The sequence below is a fragment of the Mauremys reevesii genome, linkage group 13 (genome assembly GCF_016161935.1).
Source record: "Mauremys reevesii isolate NIE-2019 linkage group 13, ASM1616193v1, whole genome shotgun sequence".
Taxonomy (NCBI): Eukaryota; Metazoa; Chordata; order Testudines; family Geoemydidae; genus Mauremys; species Mauremys reevesii.
The window spans coordinates 43,447,562-43,468,093 of NC_052635.1; the positions used below are offsets into that span (position 1 = coordinate 43,447,562).

At 45.0% G+C, this 20,532-nt stretch overlaps 2 protein-coding genes across 10 annotated transcripts in view; one reads left to right on the forward strand and one right to left on the reverse strand.

Moving 5' to 3' along the window:
* BIRC7 (baculoviral IAP repeat containing 7) lies at window positions 1-13,840 on the forward strand. 6 transcript variants are annotated; one of them, XM_039498832.1, is made up of 10 exons: window positions 1-139; window positions 853-943; window positions 3,416-3,944; window positions 7,406-7,505; window positions 8,575-8,656; window positions 8,762-8,807; window positions 10,656-10,868; window positions 11,901-11,972; window positions 12,445-12,655; window positions 13,408-13,840. In XM_039498832.1, the coding sequence occupies exons 3-9, from the start codon at window positions 3,425-3,427 to the stop codon at window positions 12,645-12,647; spliced, it is 1,236 nt and encodes a 411-aa protein (XP_039354766.1). In that variant the 5' UTR covers window positions 1-139; window positions 853-943; window positions 3,416-3,424; the 3' UTR covers window positions 12,648-12,655; window positions 13,408-13,840. The 6 variants fall into 6 exon arrangements, with proteins under 6 accessions (XP_039354766.1, XP_039354769.1, XP_039354770.1 ...); XM_039498835.1 differs by having other exon boundaries at window positions 12,448-12,655; XM_039498833.1 differs by lacking the exon at window positions 1-139 and adding an exon at window positions 144-278.
* Window positions 13,841-16,642: 2,802 nt separating this feature from the next.
* Window positions 16,643-20,532, reverse strand: part of NKAIN4 (sodium/potassium transporting ATPase interacting 4) — an 82,065-nt gene continuing 78,175 nt past the window's right edge. For all 4 annotated transcript variants that reach the window (XM_039497359.1, XM_039497354.1, XM_039497361.1 and 1 more), the window contains one exon: window positions 16,643-17,026. In XM_039497359.1, the coding sequence (XP_039353293.1) occupies window positions 17,017-17,026 (10 nt within the window). In that variant the 3' untranslated portion in view covers window positions 16,643-17,016. The remainder of the gene's footprint in view (window positions 17,027-20,532) is intronic.

Genomic DNA, 20,532 nt, shown 5'->3' on the forward strand with positions numbered 1-20,532 from the left:
GAAACAAAGCTGACCTCTCTCAGTCACAGCACAAGGCAATGGGCCCTGGAACCTTTAAATAGTGTTGGGGAGACAAACTAGCTCCTCTAGGAGGGTCTTGGATGTTAGAAGTGCTCCATAGGCTGCAGATTAGTAGCTGGTTAGTTATGTTCTTGTTTGATCAATATTTTGCTGAGTAGAATTGGAGGGAGGCATCTGGATTCTGGCTAGATCCCCCTTTGAAATGGGACTGCTAATGAATGGGTGTCTAGCCTTAGCTTTTAATGGCCCAGAGCTGAGTGAGTACTTTGAGGAAGATGATGCAGGGGGCTTAATCTATGTTTCTGATGCCCCAGGAAAGTGCATTGGGTGGTGGAAATACTGGCTTTCACTTCTGTGACTTCTTGCCATCTCAGTCTGGTCTTGGAGAATTCGGCTGCTAAGAAGGCTCCTGTCTAAAGGGTCTCTAGCAGGATCAATAGATTATTTCAACATAACCAAATAAATGGGGGCTTCCTTTGGGGGAGGGAAGGAGGAAGGGGTGGGTGGCTGTGATTTATGACCAGGGGGTTATGAACTGGATGATCTCTCTTACTTGTCTTAGTTTAAAACCAACTCAACTCCAATCCCCCCCAAGAAAACCACTCCAGCATACTAACTGCCTGGTGTCCCCCACTCCCTGCCACTGAAGAAGTCTAGCTCTGCTATTGAGTGTTAGATGAGGTAACCCTCCTCTTTCTCCCCCACCCCTGCCCCAACTGGGTAAACTTGTTCCAGTGTATGGTTCAGTAAGTGACAATCACTGGTGATGGCTCCCTGCAGAGAGCAATGCCTGCAACTGTTTGACATTAACTATGACTTTTGCTTTGGCAGAGCCCAGGGCTGAAATAGTGCTGGAGTTGCAGAACTGCCCCAAACAAGCAAGTTGCTCTGAAGCTCTTCAGAGATCTGAGAGTGAAATCTGGTATGTAGGTTAAAGCAGCCTCCAAGTACCTTTACAGCACTGCAAATCCCCCAAGTCTCACTGACTCTAGCAATTTTATATGGATTTCTTTTACACCAGTTCTCAAACAACTGCTTCAGTGTATTCAGCACAAACACCCTTTCTTTTTAGCATGGGCATTCAGGACCTTTCTCTCCTCCACTTAGGTTTGTCCCGCTATGGCTATGGAAGGAAATTCTAGCTGTCTTGCTAGTAATGGTTTTTTTTTCTGCCTGGCTTTCTGTGGGGGAGAGGTGCAGGTTAGCAGGCTGCATTGAGCAGCTGGGGCTGTCTGTCAGTGAGTGCCCATGAAATACTGGACTTCTAGTAATGGTGATTTCAATCTGTCACTTGTGGGACATGTATCTCACAGGCAATGCCAGAGTAAGCTTCTCCACACCCACCAATGTACTGCAACCCTCTTCTGGCGGGACTTTTACTAGGGTAGCTAGGACTCCATATCACCTCTGCCACTGGCCTCTCTGTGAACAAGGTACTAATAGTAAAGAATGGGCCTACAATGTGCTAGGTCAGGGGTTCTCAAACTGGGGGTCGGGACCTCTCGGGGTTGTGAGGTTATTACATCGGGGGTTGTGAGCTGATAGCCTCCACCCCAAACCCTGCTTTGCCTCCAGAATTTATAATGATGTTAAATATATAAACAAGTATTTTTAATTTATAAGGGGAGGTGTCACACTCAGAGGCTTGCTATGTGAAGGGGGTGACCCATACAGAAGTTTGAGAACCACTGTGTTAGGTGCTGTACAATTCCCTTCAGGCTACCAAAAGCTCCCAAAGGGAAAGGGGTGCACCATGCAGTAAAGTGGGCAAGGTGATGGTTGGCCACATCTTGATAGTAAATGTCTTTAGAATGCTCTGACTCTTGTTAAATAATAGCTCCATTTATTTTATCTTGTTAATATATGGGTGCCTGTGCACCGTATTGAGAACTATCCACCTACAGGGGCGGCTCTAGGTATTTTGCCACCCCAAGCACGGCAGGCAGGCTGCCTTTGGCGGCTTGCCTGTGGGAGGTCCCCGGTCCTGCAGATTCGGTGGCATGCCTGCAGGAGGTCCGCCGAAGCCGCGGGACCAGCGGACCCTCCGCAGGCATGCTGCCGAAGGCAGCCTGCCTGCCACTCTCGCAGCGACTGGCAGAGCACCCCCCGTGGCTTGCCGCCCCAGGCACGCTTTTGGCGTGCTGGTGCCTGGAGCTGCCCCTGTCCACTTATACCACAAAAGTCCATTAATAGCTAGCAGATGGTCAATACTTCCTTGTCATGAACAGAACTAGTGACCTAGACTCTGACTCGGTTTTCTTAGGTGCATTTATATTAAGAGGCTTTATCAATGACTGCTGTTTGCCAAGTATATGGAGTCTCCTACTCTTGAGTATTTCATTTACCTTTAGTGGAATCACTCCTGATTCTCACCCGTGTGAGCGAGAGAAGATTTAGGCCCAGAGCCTTTTTGCATCTACTTTTGCTGGCAATACAGAAGTGGTGGTAACCTCGCAGATCTGCTTACAGATATCTGAGGAATATTACTTCAGTTTGAGTGGGGGGGGAAGGAGGCTTGGATAATCAAGTAATATATTTTCTTTAATTTCAGTCTTCCTTTTGATATAGGACTAGTGAAGGCAGCAAACCACTATCACCATTAACTGTGACTTGGGGAAACCAGTATAGGAAAGTGGGCCTCAACATTTTGGGCTACTTCTGTAGTGGTTCTGCTGCCGTGGTGGGGTGTATTGTGAAATGGGATGGGTAGGCATGACCAGTCACAAGCTGCTGATTCAGCTTCAGGCCACAGACTGCCGTACTAATGAATACTAAATGTTACACGTCATGAGAGGAGAAGCCTGCTAATCGAATATGCGACCTGTGTAACTGGAGGCGTGTTTGGTTATAAAAGGGATAACACGAGGAAATGTTTGCTTGGGTCTTGGCTATTCTGTGTAGGCTTCTGGCTTGTTGAACATGTCTCTAGAAAAGCAAACAGAGGAATTTAAATCCTTTTTATACTTTTGTTAAAGGCTAGAGAGGTGACTGAGTGTTCACTGCTCAGATCAGAGACTGAAAGCTGGAGCGACTTTGTCCAAGTGCATTGAATAAGCTTTGCCTTTTTTTTGCTTTTCCTGCAAACCACTTCAGCTTCCCTGTGACTTGAGAGACTGGAAGGGAAAAACTTCTGGTCTCTTCTCTCTAGGCACTAGTGGGGATAGAGGAAAAGGGGCAGGAAAAAGCAGCAGCAGGTCATAGACAATCTGGGTCTCTGGTTTGGCTGCAATTCAGGAACATGCTTGGCTTTGTTGAGACCATGAGCTTTCTAGAACATGTAGCAGGCTGAGCTGTGGGGACGTGAATGCAGACTGGCAGTCTGAGTGCTGCCTGACATCAGGAATACAGCTCCTCACTGAGGGATTGTCATAGATATTTTTTTCCCCTCTCTCAGTGCTGGGACATGGAGGACAGCTTTCCCCCAGAGGAGATCAGGTCTGGGCAAAGGCATTTTCGGCTGTCTAAGACCAGCATGCGGAGCGAGGAGAAGAGACTGAGGACTTTCCGGCAGTGGCCAGAGAGCTCACCTGTCTCTGCCACAGACCTGGCTAAGGCTGGCTTTTTCTTCCTGGGTCCTGGCGACCGAGTGCAGTGCTTCTGCTGTGGTGGTATCTTGAGGAGCTGGGAGGCTGAGGATCAGCCCATGCGAGAGCACCAAAAATTTTTTCCTACCTGTAAGTTCATCTGTGGTGAAGATGTTGGCAACCAGCAGATGCTCCCCTTTCTGGAGATCTTGGACTATGTGGATGGGCAGATCCTCAGCCTCCTACAGAGGATGGATGTGGAAGAAGCAGCCCTGCCCAGTCAACCAGAATACCCGGAGATGGAAACGGAGGCGATGCGACTAGCCACTTTCCAGAGCTGGCCACCATACACAGAGCTGTATCCTGAGCAACTGGCCAGAGCAGGGTTCTTCTATACAGGTAGGCATGGCAGGACTAGAGCTTTATCGGTAAATGTTGATACACATCAGTTTGTGCAGTGCTGTGAAACCGACAAAAAAATATTTCCATTGATGATAAATTTAGAGAGAGGCAAATAGTTGCTTGAGACTTATTAGAGTTTGATGTTAAAGATATTTTACTCTGTATATTGACATGTAAAGTTGACAACTTGCCTTTTAATAGTTATAAATCTTCAACGTTTTTGAATCTCAACATCTACTGTTTAAATCTGACATTCCCCCCCTTCCCCCAGGAGATCCCTCTCAGTGAAAAATTAAATCAGTGGTTTTCAACTTTTTGAGCTGAGCCCCTCTTTTGAGTTAAAATTTTTGGTGTCTCCCCCCCCTCAGGTTTACAGGGTGGGGGAAGGTGTGTATAACGGTCTCTGGGGGTGGAGGCAGCATGTGGAGGCTGATGGGAGCAGAAATCGGTGTGGGGCCGCGGTGCATGTTGACGCTGATCCACGGGCTAGGTGGCCTGCTGAGGTGAGTTGGGGGTGGAGGTGGTGTGCCCTCCCTGACCTGTGCCATGTGGGGCTAGTGTCACTGCTTGGTCCCCCCCAATGTTCCTCTGCCCTCCTGGGGTGACACACCCCACAGTTTGAAAACCTTTAATTTTAATTAACACAAATAAAAAAGCTTATTAGCTATCAATTATATAAAAACATTTCATTCTGCCAAGGCTATATACAGGTACATACGGTAGGGAAAGCCTCCCTCTGTGTGCGACTGTAGAGCTGTATGGTGTGTCCTGTTAGACAAGCTCTATTTAGGGTTTTTAATACTGCACCCATATACTGTGGTACAGAAGCAGTGGGGATTGGTGCCAGCCACACCATGAAGCCCTCTCCAGTAGAGCCACAACTTGACCCTCCTCTTCTAGGTGTGAGGGACCACAGAGTTCTCCCTAACTGGACCATCCTGAACAGCAGAGAATGAGATTCAGACACCACTTATCCCCTGCACCACATTCTCACAGCACTGGGACAGAGTTAAGGCCTACACTGCAAATGCCACCGCCGGGGGGAACCTAGTTAGAGCACACCCCTTTCTGACTAGAGTGCCCTGGAAGGTCAAACGCCATCGTTTGGTAACTTGGCTTTGGGGCTTTCCAGGTGCATTTACACTTTTTATTTTTAATGTAGCAGCCTCAGTTGGGATTGGGAGTCTCTTCTTCTTCTTGGTAATGTGGTACTGCATAGGAGCCCTGGGCATGGACCCAGGACCTCATTGTGCTGTGTAAACACAGATCAAAAAGACTCTCACTTCCCCACTGCTGGGTTAGGTTTGGCACAAACCTGTAGTGGAAAGTCTCTGCTCTGAGGAACTTATTTTAAGTTTGACCAGGTGCAACAAGGGGCGTGACAGACAAATGAAGATAATGGTAACAGCAATGAGGGGACATGACTGTTGACTTGCTATGTACCCCGTTTGTACCACATTCTTTAGTATCTGAGCAGTTGGCTAAAATGTGAAGTCTAATGTGAGTTATGACCTTCAAACAGTTCAAGTAGAAGCAAAGTAGAATGTGTTATGGAGGGGACAGGGTGGAGTTTTTATACTTATTCCTGAAAAAGAAAGACCCTCATCTGTCTGTAGGTGTCCCCTGTTCAGAAACTGTTTTGGGCTCTGTGGATCCCAGCTAGTTTCATGCTCTTGGATAGAGAAGTCTCTTAGGCTCTGTCTAGCTCTCTAACTGAGTCATGAATGGAAATTTGAGTTTGGGGCTTTTCATCTGAGGAATCACTTTGAAAACTGCTGTTTTGAACTCTAATGCTAAAATCTTAAATCTTCATTGTCTTTGCTATTCCTGTCTTGGTCTGAAAACTCCTACTCATGGGGTGTCCCCAGTGTAAGGACTCAGGTTTTTCTGGCTGAAATGTGTGAGCTCCCCCCCACACGATCTGTTCATAACATCCACAAACTATAGCTGCACATGCTTACGGAGACGGTGTCTAAAATTCCTTGGTTTGTTCTGTGACAGTTTATCTAATCTCTCTACGCATGCAAGCACTGCATTTGTACCTCCGTGCCTTCCACAACCTGTATTTCACCTATAGTTCTGTAGGGGTTGACCCAGTGAGCTGCTGTTCTGTTTATAGCATTGATAGAATCCCTCTGTGGAACTAAAATTCTTAATGTAGCACTAGACAGGTTATTCCTTTCTATAGTCTAACTACATGTGCAGTATTTCTTGTTTACTATATATTAAATACACATGAATACTAACATAGCCTAAATGACTCTCATTGAGTTCCTTGAGAAGGCTTTGCAGTGTACTTCACAACAAATGGTGTGAGGAGGTACCTCTTATTACTAGTCCTGAACTGAGCAACCAGATGTGAACTCTCCACCGTGTACTAGCTCATAGCTTTTCTGGAATTATAGTTATGTATGCTCTAGAGGCAAACACTACTGACAAAAGAACAACCAGCTCAGGAAAACAGAATAAACCAGAAGGCAGAGGTTGTAGTTGAAACCCTTTGTCAGATTTGCTTTGGAATTTATTTTCTACCTGCAGACCAGCTGTTGAAAACATAATACTGAGAATGGGGATCCATCAGGAAACAATCCAACAACATGGCAACCCCAGAGGTCACTTAGACGGGGCAATTCCAGAGCATTGCGTCATCTGATCCTCATAGTTCCATTGTTCTAGAGTGTTCAAGGACTTCTGAATGCCCAGTGTTTTGGAACAGCTGTACCGAAACTCCTTAAAGGGTCCAGCTTATGACTGGAAGGCCTATCCATTCCCAGAAATTCTCTTTTTAGTGAGACCCAATTATAACTTGCTGAGTGGGAAGGTGTAACTTTATATATAGCTTTATTCAAAATCATGCCCTGTAGCAGGCATGCTGATATTGTTAAACCCACTGAATCTCTTGCCCAGTTTCTTCCCTGGGCTGGATGGCTTGGGATCTTTATAATGAGGCCTCCTATTACGAAGGGGAGTGGTGTAAACCAATTTCATGGACCCCTAGTTGGCCGTCTTTATGGGGGAGCAGTTTGCTGGATGAAGAAACAGGAGGGGGCAGCTGTGTGCAGTGGGAGTGGACGTATAAGGTATACTTGGGATACATGAGCCCACAAAGGGGCTGCACAGTGAATCCATGAATCCCGAAATGTTCATTGACCCAACACTGGAATCCCAATAATTGATTGGTGCAACTTAGGCAAGCCAGCTAGAACTCAAATTTTGAACTAGTGCTCTAACCTGACTCCCTGTCTCTGAACAGGGGCGAGCTGCAGAAGTAGTGAGCCGGAGTCCTGGGACAGTCGTGATGTGTGCTCAACTGTTTGGTCTGGTACCATAGCAGGCTAACAATTAAACATACTGTACGTCCCCCAGCTCTCCTGGTAGCAACATCAAATTGCCTGTGGGTTAGTGTAGCTAGCTGCTCATGTACCTGACCTCCAATCTTCTCTTAATGCTCCTTTCAGGTCAAGGTGACACTGTGAGGTGTTTTTACTGTGATGGCAGCTTGAGGAACTGGGAGCTTGGAGATGACCCCTGGAGGGAACATGCCAAGTGGTTTCCAAGGTAATTCATGGTATACTAATGCTTGTTGGGGCCAAAGTACACATCATTAGTCAGTTTTATACTGAATGGACCTTGCTCCACAGTCAAACCTCATGCCCCAGGTAAGATGTAACTGGATTATTAGTATGTAGAGCTGTCTATCTGTTATCCGTTCAAATCCAACCAGCTCAATAGTGAACGAAGAGTGCTACTAGCTGATAAACCTACCTGAAATGAATCTGGTGGCTTATGGCCTAGTTGCATCATAAAAACTATATCCTGGAACAGCTTGTGGTCAAAGCAGGAATTTTAGTGAGCTCAGGAACTACCAAGAGACTGATAACTACCCCGGAAGCTCCCATCCTAATAAGCGGCATTGTTACTGTTGCAATCTCTTCTCTCCCTCATTCAGATGGTGGTAATGATAATCATTGTACACTTCTATCATTGGCCACAACCAAGTGAAGAGCTGTTGGATTAGACGTTGTACAAATCTACATGACCTGTGTCTACAAGTCTAATGCTTTTCAATCAAAATCACACACTAGGACTTGGCCAGAGCCTTGGAGTTCAGACCCCTATGTCTATAGAGTTTATGGATCGTGATCTGTGGGTCAATCTCTATTACCACTGCTTCATGGTAACTTTAACACTGCCTTGTCTCTTACCGGCATCGGAGCAGCCCTTGTATTCCACTTGTATTGGTCTTCATGTGTAAATGGCGGGATGCTCTACACCTAAGTCCTGCTGTGGTGGCTCTTACAGGTGAGGCCACAAACCCATTTTCCCCATGATCCAATCTGTCTGAAAGGCTCAATTGCAAAAGCCAATCTCACAGGCCTAAAATGAAGTCTGACCTGTTCTGGGGAGATCAGGAGCCTCAAACCACCATTCTTTCTGCTTGATCGGGAAGATTTTTTTACAGCAGGGAGGGCCTGTCCACTGTGGCAAGAATGACGTTTACGCTTTGTATGTAGAGATGTTGCTGTATACACCCTGTTTCATTAGGGAGCTTAGTACCACCCTCATGATGCTGAATTTCAGACAAGGTCTGCTGTCTTTCACTGGGTATTTGCCTTTTTCTTCGCAGGTGTGAGTTTTTGCTGCAGTCAAGGGGCAGAGACTTTGTTAGCAGTGTTCAGGACTCTGACTTCAACACTCTAGTAGCTCCAGTGAGTTTTAAATGTTTTTTGTTGTTGTTGTGCAGTGGAGGGTAGAGGGAGGTTTGAGGAGACACTTCCCTCCTGTGACTGTTTTGTGTCTTATGATGTTTTCAGGGAGGCTCCTGGCAACGGGCTGAACAAGATCCCCCTGTACCTCAAGGTTTGTGTGGAAATGCATATTCTCTTGTCTTGTCTTTTTGATGAAAGTGCTGCAGATCTATTGCTCTGGCTTCTGCATATTCTAGAGTTTGCAGGCAGAATCCTTTTCTGAGAGGCTTGCATTTTGATATGAAATAGCTTCCAGAATTATTACTAAGAAACTTCCTCTGGGACCTGAAACCAAGGTGAGCTCTGCTGTTGAAAGTGCCTGCTAAAGCTGGATGTTACTTTTCAGCCAAGGCTTTTTTGCCAAAAAATGCAGATTCAGGTTGGTAAAAACATTTAGCAAACTTGTGCTGAATTTACCAATTTGTCTTGGTTGGGGGGTGGGAAGCCCCCAACTTTTGAAAAAATCAGAACATTTCATTTTGATGCTATTAAATTACAAGTTTCATTTTTTTATTCAAACGACTTTCCAATTATTCAAACTGACTAAATTTTGCTTCCTACAAAATGTTTCATCTCACCCCAAATTATTTTTTTAAACTTCTCAGAATGGCCACTGAACTAAAATCAGTTAAGTCTAGTTTCTTGAGCAACCAGTTTTGCGGACAAGAGAGACCCGGTTAGCATTCAGAATCTGGGGTGCTCAACTCAGTTTCTGTAGGCTCCTCCATTGCTAGTGATAATATTGCCTGTGTCCTCAGAACCCACAACGAAGGTATTTTAAAAGTACATAGATCTGCCAGTAGAAGAGCTTGCGAGTGGTTCTTGGGTGCCTTTTTGAGGTTGATATGAAGGAGAGTTTAAAGCCAGCTGGTTCTGGAAATGGTGGTTGGGGGCTAGATCTTCAACACACAGAGACCTTTTGGAAGTTGGGGATACAAAAGCCACTGCATTCTGAGTTTGAGGAGTAAGGGAAGAAAGCTACCCTTTACAGCAGGGTTTCTCAAACAGGGGTCGCCCCTTGTGTAGGGAAAGCCCCTGGCGGGCTGGGCTGGTGTGTTTACCTGCCCCGTCCACAGGTCTGGCAGATCACGGCTCCCACTGGCCGCGGATCGCTGCTCTGGGCCAATGGGAGCTGCTGGAAGCGGCGCCAACTGAGAGACTTACTGTCCGCCTCTTCCAGCAGCTCCCCTTGGCCTGCAGTGGTAGGTTTCAGGGGGTGGGTCTGACACAGCCCCTGCAACTCCTAGCAGGAGAACAGGAAATCCTATCTACTCCTGCCTCCAGCCCAGCTGGGGCTACCAGCTGATCCTGGCTCAGGAACAGGGCCACTGGCTGGGATGTCACCAGCTCTGTGGTGATTTACCTCTCTGCTGGCTGCCCCAGGTGCCTGAAACCATGTACCTGCACTGCTAGGGAGTGGTGTGTGACTGCTCTCGCAGCTTTCCTTTGCTTCCCCGTGAGAGTCATTTTCCTGCAGGGAAGCAAAGAAATCTGTGGAGGACATGAATGCTACACACGTGCAGTGGTGCAGAATTCCCTGCAGGAGTAATCAATGGGTTTGAAGTCCAAGGGAATGCTTTAGGGTTCAAACTAGTTAACTGAGAACAAAAGGAGCTTGGGGGCATAACTTCATTCACAATTGTCTGCAAGTATTTTGGGGTAGCATATAGCTGAGAAACTGAAGCCAACTGTTAAGTAGCTGCAACCTGGTTTTCATACATCTTAATCCCTCAATGAGTTAGAGAAGTGTTCAGCCATCTAATCTGCCTGTCCTATAAGGAGGACCTTTGAAGAGCCTACACTTTTGGGATGGGATCACTTACTTAGGTATTTTATTTCAGATTCTCATGGAAAGGCCTTTTCCTGAATGGGACAGATTGGATCAGAGGGGAGAGATTTACAGTTGCCTGTTAAGCTCCCCCTCTTTTTTTGTAAAGTGTCTCCTCCCTGTGCTTTACAGATTCTGTGGGGAATCGGGAATTGTCATCTCCTCCTCTGGATCAGTCTTCCGTAGTGCAGAATGTCCTGCAGATGGGCTTTGACCACAGCTTGGTGATGAGCTTGGTCCAGAGTAGACACCTGCTGACTGGCACCTGCTACTTATCTGTGTCGGAACTGGTCTTGGATCTGCTTCAGGTAGATGGGGAAGAGAGCAGCAGTGCAGAAGAAAGAGGTATGGCAGTTTAGCCTCTTAAACCTCACTGATCAATCTAATCACATCCCACCTCCTCCTCTGATGATCGCTGAAGTTTTGGCACTTCAGTGACGCTATCTCATGGGTCTACACTGTCTCATCCTAGACTAGAATGAAATGCAATAATGCTTCCTTAGCTTCGTAGCCCTGTGATACTGAGGAAAGTGGTTCAGTTGTAGAAGGGTCAGCAGAGTCTCTAGTTATTGGAACATCTGTTACATTAGCAGTCTCCCAGCAACCTGGAGTCTAGCTGCTTTTCAATATTTCTCCGTTACGTCTTGCTTTAAAAGCTGTAGTACTACATTAAGACTTAGGCTTCCCCCCAGTGCTGACATTGCAGCAAATCCAGAAATGGATTCCTTTTGTGCCTGCTATTTAAACTGGATGATTCAAGAAGCTCTGTCTGATTCGAGGCGCAGTTGGGGGTGGTGGTGGTGTAGAAATATGTTTTTAACATGACTTCTAGCTTAAACTGTGAGGACACAGGCAATTGTTAAAGGAAGATTTCTAGGGTTAGTACCTCCCCACCCTATAACTTCAGTTCTACATAGGAAAGAACAAATGCTGCTCTCCATCACTCCTTTCCATCTCTAACATGCTACAACGCTGGCTGCAATCTTTCTGACCAAAAATAGCCTTTTTATAAAATAGAAATCTTTCTGTTTAGAAAATCCCCCCCCAAATCAGAATTTTGTGCCCACTTGTTTGGGGGGACGGGACTCATCGGAGTTGGATTATCTAATTTATGGTTCTTCATCAAGTCTTGGTGTTGCTATGAGAATCAGAGAACCCAGCTTTGCTGTCCGATCCCAGGCTGAGCATGCAGGGTTAGCCGCCGCCTCCTAACGAGAACCTTTTTCATCTAGCAACACAGCACACTTGAACTGACATCACTGAAATGACAGCGAAGGACCCACTGTGTGTGTGTGTGTGTGTGTGTGTGTGTGTGTGTGTGTTGTTTTTTAAGCATGGGAGCATTAATGCCATCTTCGTTCCTTCTGATTTCTATAGAGCGTACAGAGAGAGAGACAGGTATGCCAGGACAGAGACGAGACACACAGGCTGAGTGCTCAAAAGAATCAGGTGAGGTATCTGCCTGGGCTGGACCACAACTGTCTCTACATCAGGAAATACTAAGGCTCATTACCTCCCATGTAACAGTTACATTGCAAAATAATTTCCTCTTATTATTCAGAATGTGGTAGCACCTCCCAGGCCCCATTCAGGGAATAGGGTCTTGGGTGTATTAATCTTGCCTAACACAATAAAGAGTGCTTACCATGGATTCCCCATACATCACAGTTCACTAACTGTATCCTCTCTTCCTCCCACTGTTCAAATCTCAAACCCACCACCTGTGGACAAACTCTGAGAGGCCCAGGACTGGAATAGCAGGGGTTTGTCCTGGCCATTGTCATGGTCACAATTTTGAACAAAACAAGGAGGGAAAACTATGGCCCTAAATCCAGCTCTTGAACTATGGAACAGAAAGATCCTTTCAAAAAAAGTCAAGATAACACTGTTCTGTAATAAAACTTCAGTGTGTCTCTTTCAGCAGAGTCTCCACTGAGTACGGAGGAGAAGCTGCGACGGTTGCAGGAGGAGAGGATGTGCAAAGTGTGCATGGACAAAGATGTGTCCATTGTATTCGTTCCTTGTGGCCACTTGGTGGTGTGTGCAGAATGTGCCCCCAGCCTGAGACGATGCCCCATTTGCAGAGCAGTCATCAGGGGAAGTGTGAGGACTTTCATGTCCTGAATCATGGGGTGAGTAAGGGGGAACGTGGGTGGGGGGTACTGGGTGGGTTTTATAGAAACATTTTGTTCAAATGCCTTGTGTGTAGTTCAGATGGATTGGAAGGGTCTTGCTTGTGCTTTGTAAAAGCAATGTAATTATTTTCACTAGCAGGGTAGATGATCTGAATTTAGCCATCTACTTTGTGCCCTAGCTAACAACCACTTCCTTCAAGACTTGCCACTGAGCTGTAGCCCTCTGATTTTGCAGGAGAACCTGAGCTCCAAAAGGGGCTGGAGGAGAGTGTCTGTCTCTTCTGTCTCCTCTAAACTTGAAAGGCTTTTTTTTTTTTTTTTTTTTAAAGGGGAAATTCTCCTGCTTTGCCACTCTTAACAAGGATGGGAATCCCTGCTTTGTGAAGAGAGCACTGGAATTCCTCAACAACCTGAGGCCTTGCGTGTTTTCACTGAGTACCTGTGTTTGGGGACTGGAAAGCTGGCTAGAAATGGTGTTCTGGCATAGATCCTACATTGAAGGAAAAGCTACAAAGAATCTAATATTTGTTCAGACCTTGATTTGTCATGTAACTTGTCTCTTAGAGATGCATCTAGCAGCAGTGATGTCATAAATAAGCTCAGGACTCCATTGAAGAAGCAATGTTCTATTCCAAACAGGTCTTCATTAACTGCACGGAGGAAAGGAAAGGACTAGAAAAGTTAAATTGTGTAAATGAGGAGTTCCTCACACAACTTGAATACTGTGAAAACGCCTTCTGTCTTTGCAGAATCTCCAGTCTGACTGCCACTGATGGCAGCCCCTTTTCCAACACAGAAGGTGCTCCACGAGGATACCTCCCTAGAAATGATGTTCCTAGTCTATTGCTAGCAGTCTGGGTTACTGAACAACCTCCCAGAAGTGTCCTGCAGAGCTTCTTCCATGCCTGCTAGGAACCATCCCTTTGCTGGAAGATGACCATGGAAAAGTTCAGTCCTAAATTTTTTCCATTTACAGGATGAGTGGTAACTTCTTTTAGTTTAAATCTGATGATTCTTGTCTGGAATTGTGATTTTATTTTTAAGAAATTGTTAGATCTTTGAGCAGATAAAGGAAAGTTTGCCTGCAGAGTAACTTATTCATGGATTTGAAAAAATGATTTGCTAAGTCTGTAGATTTATACTTCACATTTTGGAATAAAAGCATCTTCTGTTACCTTTTTAGACTGGTCTCTCGTGTAGTCTGGCCTATAAAATGCTTTAGTACAACATTCCATCAAGGTTGGGATCCGAGGGCTTGCCTGCTGCATCAGATTGTAGGGTTACTTAGTCTGCTAGCCCATTTCCTCCAGTACCAGATTGGACACCATTCCATTCCCCCACAACATAGCTACCTTTCAGAGTAAACAGAGCTCTTCTCCTGTCTGGGGGCATGAACCAGACTCCAACAAAACATCCTGCCTCTTCTAAGGTGTAAGCAGGACCACACTATTTTGTATCTCTTGAGTCAAGCATTTGTCTTCCTTTTATGCATATCAGCTGAGACTGAGGATCAACTGCATCTTCTCCCCAGTCACTTACAGCCTTTGTCTGGTTCCATGCTCCTAAACACCTAACAGGACTGCAGGCCTTGGCTATATCTGAGTGACCTCAGTTCAGCTGGCTGGAGTCTTCCCAGAGCCCAGATGGAGGACATGCTCCATCACACCACCTCTGCAGAGGCAGGGGATATTATTCCACATAACAATATGCAGAGGTAAGAGGAATTGATATTTGAACTGCTAAAAACTTACCTTGGACGCTAATCAGTGAAGATGGGTGGGGTGTTCATAGATTTCAGCGCTACCATAGAATAGAAGTGAACTTTTGTACTTACAAGGCTGTTTGCATCCATTACAAACCCACAATGGCGCTAATATGCATTGCTAACTAATCTGGGGGTTGTGCCTAGTTTAAATAGTTGTATTAATCTGAAAAGGAATATCTTAAACCTCAAAACTGACTTAAAAGTTTGTTCAAGAGTAAGAACCAGCTTCAATTCAGAACTTGGCTCACTTATTAGCAGGAGGATCACAGTGTTTTTAATGATGGATATAATTAGGATAGAAACTGAAATCCTGACAGAAATCTTCTTGTAAAGTTAATCCAGTGTAGGCCATTTCTTTCAGCTGTGAAAGACTGCCTAGGTTCACACATTGTTCACACCAGTATATGTCCCTTTACGATGCCATGCAAAAGACTAGTGTTGATTTTAGTTTGTAAAACTATGCTTTTAGCCAGCAGAGGGCACCATTAACCTAACTATAACATCCAGAGGCTTGAAACCTTCAATTGCTCTTCGTTCTTATAACACAACAGACAGGAATGAAATGTAGTTTCCCATTTTAGCAAGATAGAGTATTGCACGGGCATACAATGAATGGAATTAGTGCACCAGAAACGAAGTGATTTTGTGCCCTTACTAATGATAGAAATCAATGGAGGGAAAAGGTTATAAGTTGTAAAATAAAGTCCCTAGTAGCTTGTCCTGATCCATCAAGAGCATCTGCCCCATTTCAGTGCTCTCAGCACAACAGCTCCCTTTGTCATAGAACCTGCTCTTGCATGGAATGGGATGAAGAAGGTCCTCCAGGCCGTTCTTCATTCCATGGACACTATTGCCATGGACTTAAAAGGTAGCACCTACTCGGTCTAGTCTTTAAATTCCAATGGATAGCTAAGGTTAGGTCTATACTGCAGCTGGGATGGAGCCTCCTGGCCCAGGTAGAGGGACTCCCCCTAGTAAGGCTCAAGCTCTAGTGTGAAAAATAGCAGTGTGGGCATTTCAGCTCTGTCGGATACTCAGCCTGGCCCCTCGAGCTCAGATGTAGGGCGTTGGGTGTGCTAAAGAGCCTGAGCTGCCACCTGAGCCACAACATCCACACTTTTAGTGTTGCAACCCAAGTCTGTCTACCTGGCATGGGAAGTTGGCTCCCAGCTGCAGTGTAGACAAACCCTAGGTGGGGATTAGCAGAGACTCACTGTACTTCCTATTAGCATTTGTCCGCCTATTCACACCATACCTGCAGCATACTTGCTTTGTGGGAGGGATGGCAGGGGAAGGTCTACCCTAACTCTACATATCTTCCTTGGACATTACCAAGGAACATTCTAATTCAGTGAAATAGAAACAAGGAACTCTCCCTCATGCCAAATGTGGCTTCAGGCTTCATGTGTTTAGAGGCTCTTAACTCATATTTTTCCTCTTTCTACAAAAAAGCAAATTGTCTTGCTCAACTGATCTAAAATAATGAGCAATATAATTGCACTCAGGTCATTATAGTGAGACAAGTTGATGGCTCAGGCGGTGATCATGGTAGTAGATTACGTTGCTCCACAGCAGGATTTCATCTCAGGCCTTGATCCTTACGTGGTTAGGAGGGGCAACTGCTTTAAAAAAACAAAAAAACCCACATTCTAGTAGGTGATTATTGTATTTTTTTAATTACTGTGGCCAACAATGCAATTTAATTACAGTGATGTGTATCCCCTCTATTTCCCCACCCCCCCTTAAAATAAAATTCTTCTTCTCCACAAATTCCCACATGGCTCAGGCCACTCCTGGAGTAAATTTGACTGCCTTGTGTCTCTGTACAAGAGGTCTCTAATGCATCAAGAATTTGGCCTTAGCCCCTGTCTACAGTGGGAGCAGCAGTGTAAGTTTAGTGTACACAGACAACGTTGCTGTAAGCTACAATGTGCACTGGTGTGGCTCACCCAGCCTTGACATTGGGCTAAGCTGTACCAGGAGCAAATCATGGCTTTGCCCGTCTACAGTTAGGACTTTTTCACCAACACAGCTGCCCTAGTGGCTGAAATCAGGCCACACTTCCTATGTGGACTAATCCTTAGGTTATAAGGAGTGGAGATTCTCAGTAAAGGCAAATAGCCTCCCCCCTGTCCCCCACAGGTAGGGAGGGGTGAGATTGTGTTGGGGACTTTGTCCATTTTAAAAAAAGTAAACTACAAAACTGTTGAAGCCTGAACCACTGGGATTGGCAGGACTTTATTCTTTATAGATCCATGGTGGAAGGAAGAAGTTCCCAGCTGTTCAACTCTGATGCTCAAGAAAGCGTGAAGGGTTCCCGTTGGACTTGTCCATCTCAGCCAAGCCTGTCCCATCCATGGGTCAACAAGGCCAGGCCACGGACTAACGGTTCATCAGGACACTCACAAACTGAAAATAAACCTAGAGGCCATTCATCAATGTACATTCATTGTGTAAAAAAACTGAAGTGGAATGGATTTCATTATCCTAGCATTTCCTCTGCCACAGATCTAGACCAAGGATGGCTTCATTTCTTGCAGCGCCTTTGATTGCTGGGTGCAAAAGATTTATCGAGCTTGTGGATCTTCCTCACTTACGCAGGCCTGGGGGAAAGGGAAGAGGAAATCTATCAACTCAAAAGGCAAAGGTGACATTTTCTGCATAAGACTGTTTAAACAGTATTGAATCAGTAAGAGCAAAATAACTTTTGTCCTCCAGTAGTGCACCCTATCTATCCTGTGTTTTGCAGGACAGTTGAATGCACACTGGATGGTCCATCTATGGAACTTGCAAGCTTTGAAAATCAGCTATATCTCCACCACTAGGGGCCAGATTTTAAGAGATATTTAGACATGGAGAGGCACCTAATGGGATTTTCAAAAGCACCTTGGCACCTAACTCCTATTGTGGGGCATTAGGTTCCTAAGCACTTTTAAAAATCCCACTCCATGGCTATGTGCATCTTTAGGTGCCTAAATACTTTTGAAAATCTGGCCCTAGGACTTGGCATGCTCTGCTGGAAGAACGTGAAAACTCTAGTATTATTCCTTACAAGCTCACCTGACTATTTAATGTTATGAAATACCCCACAATTGTGAAATGTTAGTTACAAAAAACTGTGTGTATGCGTGCATGCGTGCGTGCGCGTGCACACACACAGAGAAAATGCAATAACTAAGCCGATGAAACCTCTGCAGTTAAACTCACTATAGAGGCAACAACCAGTAGCTGTGGTACAATGATTTTTAAAGAAATCAATTAGACAATTCTTAACTTGATTTTTTGAATGCTTCAGACCAGAGCTGAAGGTGATTGCACTCCCCCTGGATCCCAGTATGGTAAAGGGAGCTAAGAGCAGCTCATCTGATGTATCCAGAGCTACTTCCACAATGCACTTAAACTAAAGATAAAAATGGCCTCTGAGGTTGTGCTGACTGCCTTTTCTGTGTAGCTGTGATAAGGTAGCACTGCTCATGTGTCTAACAGGTAGTAGGCGACCTAGTACAGGGCTACCTTAACTCAGGACATATACCTGCGTGTTATGGGTTCTATTCCCATTAGCCAGTCCTCAAATGCTGCACATGGGCAGTTGCTTGTGGTGTCAGTGTTTGTGTGGCCATGCTCAATATTAGAGAAATGCCTGAAGCACAGTGTGATTGGTTAGAAAGCATTAAGGAGAGTAGTGACCCAGAGGTGGGTGGAGCACTCCTGTCCCTCCAGCTGTGAAAGGACAGGCTGCCTCACTCACAGGCAACCAGCTGCTGCCTAACAGCCACACTTGCATAGCAGGGACTGCTCCACTGTGTTAGATATGAAGACGGTAACATTTAGCAACAAAACAGCTGACCAATATAGAAAAATGTATTTAGTTTTTTTTATGCTGCAGTAACTGTCAGTAAAACTGGGCTAGATGCTCACAACTGAAACCCAAAAGCTGGTGGAAATGTGCAGTTGTAACAGAACCAGACCAAGTTTGTAGATAGGTTCTCCAGCACTTGTGAACCTCTTGTGGAAACCCAGGGCCAGTTCCAGACCCCTGTGGGAGCAGTTTCTAGCATCAAAATGATGTGAAATAAGTTTGAGACAGTTTTGATCTAAAAAGAGGTGCTCAAGCACAATTCCACTTTGAGATCTTTTCACAAACTCAAAGGATAAGGATGGTCTCTCTTGAACAAACAAAAATGGACTGGCTCTGACACAACAGCTTTGAAGTGATGGCAATGGGTCACGATGGGTCTAAATCTCCATGTGTCTGAGAGGGCAGCATTGCTATTTGAGTTCTTAATGGTATTAAGTGTGCATTAGCGTTAGTCATAGATGCTTGTTCAACATCTCAAGAGCACTCTGCATGCTCCACATGGCAAGAATTGTTTCAGGTTACAGACCTTGTTGAGTAGTAGTTTTAAGTACTGTAAAATGGCCCTGAGCTGACACCCTGCGTGGAGCAGCCTCTCCACACAACCCCCAAAGAAGACAGTGTTGCAAAGAAACATGGCCTGAATTTCAGCCTTAGCTAATGAAGGATAAAACTGTTGAGCCTCCTAACCCTCATTCATGAAAACTTATTAGGCTGGGAATGCTCTCTGACTCAGCCTGGGGAGAGGGTTGCTTTTAGTTTTCAATAACTCCTTTGTTATCCTGCTCTTTAATATTTTGACCCAGATGCTCATGCACTGAAAACCCTCCAGTCCTAACTTACTTTGTATCCACATTCCTTAAAATATTAGTATTAAAGTTAACAATTAGTGCAGTCCTTTGATGGGCAAGCAGCAATTTGATTGATTGATTAAGGGCAACTAACTTTCACGGTAAACCTTTACAATATTTTTTCCCACAGTCTGTTGACTCCCTTTGTATTCAAAAGCAGTTTAATAAAAAACACCCCCAAAATAATCCTTACAGCCAGTGCAGATTGAAATAGGAATAATTGTAACCTGCATGTATTTATAAAGACTTGTTGCTGTGTATGTGGGGCAAAGGGGTGCTAACTAAACATATTTAAATATTGCAATTGTAAGCAACAATGCAGCATACCAATGGGGTAACAAACATAACTAACAAACAGCTAGTGGCTGTTTGTAGGTTTCCAATTAGCAGAGAACACTCTTACAATCACAATTCAAAGCAGCTCAAATCTATTTATTTTAACCAAGAGAAGATTAAACGGTGACTTGATCAAGGTCTGCAGGTATCTACGTGGGGAAGAGATTTTTATAGTAGCTGGCTCTTTAACATAGCAAAGACATAATGAAATCCAATGATTGGAAGTTGAAGCTAGACCAATTCAGACTAGAAATGAGGTACACATTTTTAACAAAGAGGGCAATTAATCATTGGAGCAAGTTACCTAGGGTCATGATGGATTCTCCATTGTTTGAAGTTTTTAAAATCAAGGCTTGGTGTCCTTTTCTAAAAGACACGCTATAGCTTAAAAGGACGCTATGGGCTTGATGAAGCATTCAGTGGGTGAGGTTCTCTGGCCTGGGTTATGTAAGATGATCGAATGGTCCCTTCTGGCCTTAAGAGTCTGAGAATTCAGAAGATAGGGCTCTCCCAGGAAAAGAACCCAATAATGAGCCTGGGATCCTATTGCTCGCAGATTACAGGATGCTTTGGTATCAGTATATAGAAATTGTTCCTTTTTTGTGTCCAGCTCCTTCTGCTCCTCCTCCTGCTAGATGTGTGTGGAGGAGGGGTAAGAGCCCAGACTGCTAGTAAGCAAAAGTCATTACAATCTGGTGGCTATTGTGAAATATATGGGTGCTGTCTATCCAGTGCTTGGTAGCTAACTGCACATCCCAAATTAAACAGCACAGTACCACTGTGTACAGTCTCAGCAGGAGGATCATGGATTGGAAATTGAATGAAGACTGTGGGGTTTTGTAAGGAAACTTGCACTGACACTCTCCATGCTGCTCCAGGTTGTGAAAGAAGCTGACATTGATAAGTGAAGTCTTATTTCCACATAACACACAACTATTTTTTAAGAGAAAAGCAACCTAATCTCTCTCTCTCTCTTTTTTTTTTTGGTGCAAAAGTGCAGTTTTTCTCCACTGCACCAGGTCAGTAAATCAAGGAGCTGCCCAGGAACCCTGCAGCTTCCACAGAT